Source organism: Ursus maritimus, unplaced genomic scaffold, assembly GCF_017311325.1.
Source record: "Ursus maritimus isolate PB19 unplaced genomic scaffold, ASM1731132v1 scaffold_28, whole genome shotgun sequence".
NCBI lineage: Eukaryota > Metazoa > Chordata > Mammalia > Carnivora > Ursidae > Ursus > Ursus maritimus.
The window spans coordinates 11,687,589-11,696,033 of NW_024425341.1; the positions used below are offsets into that span (position 1 = coordinate 11,687,589).

Sequence of the window (8,445 nt, forward strand, 5' to 3'; positions counted from 1 at the left end):
GCTAGCCGGGAACCACGAGAGGAGGGGCGGAGCAGACCTTCATGCGTTAGGAATGCCGGAGATCACGCAGAATTACGTACTCGCCTATACCTAATGCTGATCTTCTGAAGGACAAATGCGGAACGAACTGGCCTCGGGTGGACTTCGGTTCCGCTTCCGTGAGGGAACGGTTTCTGACCACTCCCGGGGGAAGCACTGGGGAAATGGTGGACGCCAGAGCCGGCCTCATCCGGGTCAGTGCCGCCCTAGTGAGGAGGAAGGAGAGCACTGAACAGGATTTTCAAAGAGTTCTGGGATTTGTTTTCCACAGGCAAGGTGCCCTGTTGACCTGAAGTCTCACTGGGTACGTCATGTCACCTTCATTTCAACTTCCAGGGTGACTGCTGAGCGCGGACTTCATCCGCTGGAGTCTTCAGCACTTCCAGAGAGCTCCAGTCCTGGGTGGGGAGGCAGGTGCCTTTGTTCCGGGGGCGGGGCCTCACGGCCGCGAGAATTAGTGGTGGGCCGCAGAGTGGCCAGGCCGCAGCAGCCGCGCAGCCCAGCTGGTCAGGATTCTTGCTCTGCTGGTGGGGTAATGAGTAAGATGAGGGATCACATTTCTGTGCTTTTAGACATCCACTCCAGTAAGTTAGAATTGTACCTACTCTTCCCCAACCAGACCTATTTCTGAGCGTGGCCAGAGCAACGCTAGTCCTTGGGGATAACTGGAGGCAGAGTACGTAAATTTTGCCAACGTCAGAGTTAAGCACTTTTTTTTTTTTTAACCAAAAGATTCTTGGAACCTTTATAATAATATGAGCATCATGAGTCTGTAAGATTAGGGAACTCAAGGATGCAGGATTTCTCAAATGCATTTGAGACAAGGGAGCCCTCTCTTTCACAGACCCTTAGGAGACTGCTGTTTTACATAGAACACACTTTGGGAAACCATGCCCTAATCTCTTGTCCAGAACCCAAACCAGTGACACCCCCACACAGAGATCTTTGGGCCAGTGGTCATTATGTTAGAGTTACCGCTGATGTGTTTATGATGAGGGAAAAATTAGGACAGTGTAGTAGATTCTTTTTTTTTTTAAGCTGCTTGTATTTGTCCCTTATTCTGAACTTATGTTGTATGTGTGTTCAAGTGCCCATTTTCCATGAAGTGGTAGTATCCGTGGATGGCCATTGCATTTTAAATGTAGTTTCTTAGAAAAAAGTCAGTAGTCCATGGTAGATGCCAAAAGTATTTAAAGTATTTTGCTGTTTTGTGAAATATTAAAGTCTGCTGTTTAGGGAGGAGTTTTTCTTCCTGGAAATACAGTTTGTAAGCTTTGAGGTATAGTCTAGGGTCCGGTATGCCCGGACTTCCCGAGTCCATGTTGCATATTCATTTGCCCATGATTAATTTTTAAAATGATGTGTCCCCAGCTCTCGGTTCTTCGTTGCCAAAGCCTTGGTTAGTCATTTCGTCGGGAGGGACCCTGCCTCTGTTACCGGGGCCAGGCGGCCGCAGCACTGTCGCCGGGCTCCAGGAGGCACTGATGGATCACGTGCGCCTCTGGCTCCGTGACGGTGCGCTCGCATCTCCGTCCTCAGAGGGTTCACCCAGAGGCACCTAGGGTCGGATAACTAGGATTCTGAAGCTCCCAAAGGAGTTCCTGGGTTGGGGGTACACCTGGCATTCGGCCCTGGCAGGTAGTTGAGGAAGTTGGAGAAGCGGAAGAAAGGTCGGTGGGACACAGGCCTGCGGCTCCCCTAGACGCAGAGGCAGCGGAGGACAAGCGCCCGTGGAGGAGGACGAGTGCCCGGAGGGGCGGCGGGGGCGGTGGTGAGCTGCTGGGGTCAGCGGTACCAGACGGTGTGAAAGCTGCGGAAGATGAGAGCAAACCTCCAGATGTGGCGGCGGCGGTTGGCTGAGGACGGGGGTGGCACAGGGCCCGAGGAAGGATTTTTTAGGCGTTTATACAGGCCGCAGGAAAGGCACGATCCTTAAGCAGCTGCACGGTTCCAGCCAGTAAGATCCTGCGCTTTCTGTCCGCCCCCCTAAGTTGTTCCAGATCATCCTTCCGCACAGCCCTGTCCACCAGAGGCCTGGAGGCAGCAGTGGCTACCGAGGAAGGCCTGGCGGTTTCCCCCTCAGAAGTACGGCTTGTGAAGCTGTCGGATCTGTGTGCAGGTGGAACATTCCTGTGAGGGCACCGTTTGTTCTGAGCTAAACTTGGGCCACGGGCCGGACTCCCTCGGGGTCTGGAGGGAGCAGAGGAGGGGTGGTGAGCAAGGAGGGTGGATAATTGTACTTATTACCACCATCTTGCCAGAGGTGAGACAGTTCAGTGTGGATCCGTTACTCAGGCTCCGTCTAGTCTCTTGGATCAAGTCCTTGAGCTAATAAACCAGGCCACGTACGATCTTAGGGAAATGTACATTAGAATTGAGAACAGTGGTTCTGATGAAATAATAAACATTTTAGCGCAAAACTGGTCTTTCAAAAAGGCCAAATGTAGGATAGGTGTGGCCAGTGGCATCACGGCCCCACGCGGCTTTCCTCTGTTTGGGGGGGGGTGGTCTTCCTTCCTCTGTGGGAATGTGGCACCGAATGGAAGACAAGAGCAGGAGTGATGTCTGGTATCAGACATGATGACCTATACGCAGACCCAGACTGGCCGTCACTCCTGACGTGTGGAGCTCTGGGGGCCACCCTTCCCAATTCTGAACAGTCCAGAGCCTGTTTCTTCAGGGTCCTGCAGGGGTTTTTCATTTACTCCAAACTCCTGCGAAATCAGGGACTAGACTAGAAAAGTAAACAAGCTCTTTATTCTTTAAGTAAACATATGTTATGTGTCCACTATGTGCTTGATACAAAAATGTGCATGCAGACCAGGCCTGTGCCCCTAAGGAACTCCAGTTCTAGTGGGTGGGAGTCATGGACACACATTTATTATTTTTTTTAAAGATTTTATTTATTTGACAGCACAAGCAGGGGGAGTGGCAAGCAGGCTCCCCGCTGAGCAGGGAGCCTGATGTGGGGCTCGATCCCGGGACTCCAGGATCATGACCCCAGCCGAAGGCAGTCACTTAACCCACTGAGACCCCCAGGTACCCCATGGATACACATTTTAAAGAGAAAGAGTTACTGCTGAGGATGCCCCAGGGTGGACTTGCGAGGAAAGCCCCTCGGGTGGGGGTGGGGGTGCACAAGTAAGACCATCAGAGGGGTGGGTGTCATTGGTGTTTTAATTTGTTCAGTGTCCTGCTTGACGGGGTTTAGTCTGGCCACAGGCTGTGTCTGCACGTCACTGGAGTTTTGCCGACGGTCCAGCCCTGGGGTAGACAACCCCAGATGACATGATAATCATCGAAAATGATCCATTTCCCGGATGCATTGAGAACAGGAAAGCATGAGCAAGTTTTTAGTAACTCTTTACAGGGAATGAGTTACACAGCCTTCCTTGTTGGGTTTCCAAATGTAGTTAAAAAGAGGAGCTGGGGTAGATGTGGGAGGGCATTCTTTAAGAACTCCCAAAATCTCCCTGGCCTAGGACCAAGACCACAGCACAGAAATTACGAGCACATGTAGTTACAGTGTCAACAAATGAGACAAAGACACGGCAAGAAATAGTAAGACCAGAATGTAAACCTGTGTATTCCTCATGTTTTGTTTTGGGAGGAACAGCCTCGTCTGTCTCTGGCTGTGAGCACGAGGGCCTTGGGGATGCAGCCATTGTCCGGGGAGCCCAGGAGCTGGATGTCAGGCAGAGCTGGGAGCTCAGACCGTGCTGTGACCCCTGCAGGCACCCCTGCCTTCTCCCTAGAAGAGCCCTGGGTGGGGCAACTGGGTGGCTTAGTTGGTTAAGCGTCTACCTTGGGCTCAGGTCATGATCCCAGCCCCACGCCAGCCAGCAGGCTCTCCGCTCAGCGGGATGTCTGATTCTCCCTTTGTCCCCACCCCCCCCAACTCGTACTCACTCTCAGATCTTAGGGGGTGACATGGTGGCTCAGCCAGTTAAGCATCTGCCTTCAGCTCGGGTCCTGATCTCAGGGTCCTGGGATCGAGCCCCATGTTGGGCTCCCTGCTCTGCGGGGAGCCTGCTTCTGTCTCTCCTTCTGCCATTCCCCCTGCTTGTGCTCTCTCTGTCCAATAAAGTCTTTAAAAAAATAAAATCTTTAAGGAAAAAAAAAAAAAAAGAGGAGGAGCCTGGGGTGGGTGCCCAGGACCCAGGGCGGTGCTTGTGCTGAAGCGCCACTCCCCCCCCCCCTTCTGTTAACCATGGTCTCTGTGTCTCAAGGTCGCTAGCACAGTCACTATCCAGTGAACATCTGCAGCAGGTAAGGGACTGTTTTGGCTGCTAAGGGTACAAGAGTAAGAAAAGCAGACAAAATCCTTGTCTGCGTGGAGCTGACCTCTTACAGCAGGGAGAAGATGGGTCATAAAACACTAAAACACGAGGTCAGGCGGTGAGACGTGCTAAGGGGAAACTACAGAGCGAGGTAGGAGGGTCACTGTTCCTGCGGCAGGTGCTGGCCGGGGCTGTGTGTGCCACGCGGCAGGGGGCTCAGGGTCAGCCTGGTGCTTAGTTCCAGCAGTGACCCAAAGCTTAGTTCCAAAGTGACCCAAAGAGAGGAATTGAACTTTTCCAGTCTTCGTCCTGCCTTCCCCTTTGCTGAGTCCAAGTGAACAAGCTTGCAGTGCAGCGGGCCTGCGCAGGGCGAGGCGTCCGGGGGGCAGAGAACGCCGGCGCGGTGTGGCCCTGGCTGCTGGTCCTTCCCTGCCAGCGCTTGTCCCATTTTCCCAGTGAGGAGCCACATGCCCTGGTCCTGAGTCCCCAAGCCCAGGGTCTGTTCGGTTCCTGTGTGAGCTGCAGGGACAGGCCTGAACGCCTGCGTCGTGTCAGTGACTGTGGTGGGCACCCCTTCCAGCCACTGTCGTGCCCCTCCCCCCAGTTCCGAAAGTGAAGGCACCACAGACATCTGCTGGCCGCACAAGCACTGAGCTCATCTACGCACCACAACGGTATGAGGACCCGGGGCAGTCAGAGCAGTGATGGGCCTGCCTTTGCCCCATCTCTCTTTCCTGTGAGTCTGGTGGGGAGGGTTCGAGACTCCTGACCATATGCACCTGGAGAACTGCCTGACGGTCCCTGGAAGAAGTTAAAAGAGGGTGGCTGAGTATGAAGACCAGGCCATGAGGTCTTGGGGCAAATCAGGGCCACCTACGGGAGCCTCTGCCCCACCCCCACCCCCCACGCGACCAGCTCTCCTTCTGCTGGAAAAGGAAATTCAGATGGCCCGTGTGTTCACTCTGAGGTTAAAAATGAACACGTTTAGACTTCCCTCTGGTGTTTTATGTTCTTTGTCACCCCGCAGGGTCCCTGTAGAACAGACTGGCCCGCGTGTGCTCCCTGTCCACCTGGGGCAGCCCTGGCATGCAGACAGCTGCTGCTGCTGTCCTCGCTGCAAAGAGCAGCCTGGTGACAGTGCCCCGTGCTCCCAGAACCAGGGGTGGGCGCCATGGCTCCTGCGCTCCTCGTCCATCGGTCTTGAGTCATCCTGATGCCTTTCAGCCCAGACGCCTGGAGGGATGTGGCCATGGGTGGGACATCCTAAGCAGCAGGCGTCTGGAGCCCCGCACTGGGCTGGCCAACCCAGGCACGGGGGGNNGGGGGGGACAGCTGTGGGCACATCCTGGCTTGCAGGCTCTTGCCAAGAGTGGACAAGGTGGGAAGAAGTTGGGGGAGCTGATAAATTTTATTTGCAAAGATGATTATTTCTTTTTCTGTCCTCAACCCAACTTTTACTAGAAACTCGAATTATATCTACTCATCTTTTAATGTTTTAAAGTGGAAATCTGGGGAAAACTTTTTTTTCCTTAGTTCTGAGAAGAGAGATGTCCTAGGAGGGCAGTCTTTCCTTCAGCCTCACCCATAACCCCAGCGAAGGCTTTCAGCCCAGGCCCAGCCTCCCTGCCGAACCCCAGGGGTCATCTTCCCGTGCCAGCAGAGCAGTGAGGCCTCTGTGGGAACTCGGGGCTCGCAGCAACATCCGGCGCACTCCTATTCACGAGGCCCCGCGCGCCCAAGTCCGCCTCTCTGTCTGCAGGCAGGGGAGGAGCACGGCCGGGGCTGAACGCGCAAGGTTAGTGGGGAAGAGGGCCACTGGCATCCGCGTGCCGGGAGGCAGGCGTCCCTCCTTGGCTCCGGGAGTTCTCGTGAAAACCAGCTGGCCCTGAGGCGGTCATGCCTGCAGAAGAGTATTAAAAATTTATGATCTGCTGGGTCTCGGCACCTTCCTATTTCAAAATTCTCGGACCCTTGGGAACAGGATATAGTCACAAATGTTTCCTTTTAGTTTTTGTTTTCCAGAAGGTGCTTGGAGCAAAGTTTAGCCCACTGGTGCATGTGACAGCACAGCATCCTCCTGGAGAATTGCCTCTGTGGCCTTGGGCTGACCAAAGCTATTACTGTGGTCTGGGGCAGCTGCTGGAGCCGGATAGATAGGTGTGCGNGCTGTGGTGGGGGGGGGGGGGGGGCTTCAGGGCCTGCACCTCTCCTCAGCAGGGCTTTTGAACAGCCCTAGGGGTCCGGTCCCCTCGGAACTCCGTGCGCAGCGGCCTTGCCTCCTTGGCCGGGCGGCCTGCTGTTGCTGCAGCTGTGCTCTGGCCCGTCCCCACCATGGACACACGCCTACTGGAGTGAGCATGTGAAGACCGCGTCTCCCACAGCACACTTTGCTCCAGAGTCCCTCCCCCCTCGCCCCCGGCCTTGGTGCCAGGGAGCTTTCCCTCTGACCAGGCCCGAAGCTCGTGGTCCCCGTGGGGAGCTGCCATGCCACTGGTGTGGTCATTCTCACCGGGCACTTGTCCCTAGCTCCGCCGTGGAGGCCTCGGTCCCTTTGCCAATGACTCTCCGTTCTTTGCTCACAGACCAGGCTGACCTTCGGGACCCAGGGAACCCTAAGAGGCGACCAGCCCTGGGGCTGGAAATGACTGCACACTGTTAATGGGTGATTTCTTTCTCCATCCAGGTTCCAGGTGTGTGATGGTGGCTGCAATCTGTCTTGTGGGTATTAATGCAATCTGCAGTGGTGGCTGCTGTTCTCAAGCTGTTCTGCAAAACTGGAGCATGCTGGTGAGTCCACAGTCGGGCCGAACAGGCCCCGTGGGGAGGCAGCGTGTCCCGGGCGGGGCACGGGGGTGCAGCCCAGCGGTCTAGATGTTACCACCTCCCCCAGATGATTCTGCTGGGTGCTCTAGGTTGAGGCGCGCTGGTATGGAGTGCTGTGGTCAGGGGTTTGCTCTTCATCTCGTCCGGCCACAGCCTGCTCAGGGAAGGGCGCCCCGGAAGGGCCAGTGCGGGGAGGGGTTTGCAGACTCTCCGCGCACATGGTCGGTGAGGCCATCGGCATCTGCACCTTTTTTGGAAATGAACCATTTGGGTGAGAATCTTTTAGATGTAGTAGGTCTACTACTCCTGATTTCTTCCCGTTGTACTGAATGCAGTGTAACCCTTTCCCAGTGACACAATTTCCCGAGTCTTTTCGGAAACGAGTGGTTGCCCTTGAGCACAGCTGAATGGGGCAGGGTTCTCACTGAACCCCTCCAGGCTCCGGGCTTTCCTGCTGGCTGATGATTTTGGTGATTTATTCATCTCTTTGGTCGACTCACCAGCTTCTTGTAGTAAGTGTCTAGAACAGTAACGTAGCGTTCCCACACGTGACCGGCCTGCTGCCTGCCACGAAGAGGGGCTTCCAGTCTGTCTGCAAAACTTGGCCTAGAACAACAGGAGTGCCAAGGGCAGGCCCGCAGCGGTTGTCTCGGCCCAAATAAGGTGGCGAATTTCATCCGTAAAAGGGGCCTATGAAGAAAAGATGAGTCAGAAAGAGGGCAGGATTCCTGCTGAGGACAGAGAACCAGGCAGATCTAGCCAAGGAGGTCATTACCACATTTTTGGGACTTAGGTAATTTCTCGCACAGAGTAGAGCCCGTCCAGAGGCAGGCACGTCGTGTGTGCGGCGTTTCGCAGCCCCCCTCCACCTGCCTGGACAGGGGGCCAGCAGCCTGCACTTGGGGTCTTTCTCCCCCACTGACGTGTTTCTCACACTGACCAAACTTAACGACAGGGAGCTGTTTTTCCACATTAGTAGGGCAGCTGATATCTATCCCACCAATTCCATTGCCTTCTAATTTATTAGGTGGTCCTTTTGTCATGGTTCTTAATAGCAATGCCCACACTATTCTTACTATCATCACCCGGTAAAACTTTTTTTTTTAAGATTTTATTTATTTATTTGAGAGAGATACCAAGCACAACTGCGAGTTGGGGAAAGGCAGAGGGAGACAGAATCTCAAGTAGACTCCATGCTGAGCACAGAGTCTGACCCGGGGCTCCATCTCATGACCGTGAAATCATGACCTGAGCTGAAATCAAGAGTCCGAGGCTTAACCAGCTGAACCACTCAGGCGCCCCC

At 54.6% G+C, this 8,445-nt stretch overlaps 1 protein-coding gene across 4 annotated transcripts in view; it reads left to right on the forward strand.

Annotated features, from left to right (window-relative positions):
* The window catches only part of RBPMS (RNA binding protein, mRNA processing factor), a 172,436-nt gene that overhangs the window by 159,317 nt on the left and 4,674 nt on the right, over positions 1 to 8,445 (forward strand). For all 4 annotated transcript variants that reach the window (XM_040643276.1, XM_040643279.1, XM_040643280.1 and 1 more), the window contains one exon: positions 7,003 to 7,106. In XM_040643276.1, coding sequence (XP_040499210.1) covers positions 7,003 to 7,017 — 15 coding nt within the window. In that variant the 3' untranslated portion in view covers positions 7,018 to 7,106. The remainder of the gene's footprint in view (positions 1 to 7,002; positions 7,107 to 8,445) is intronic.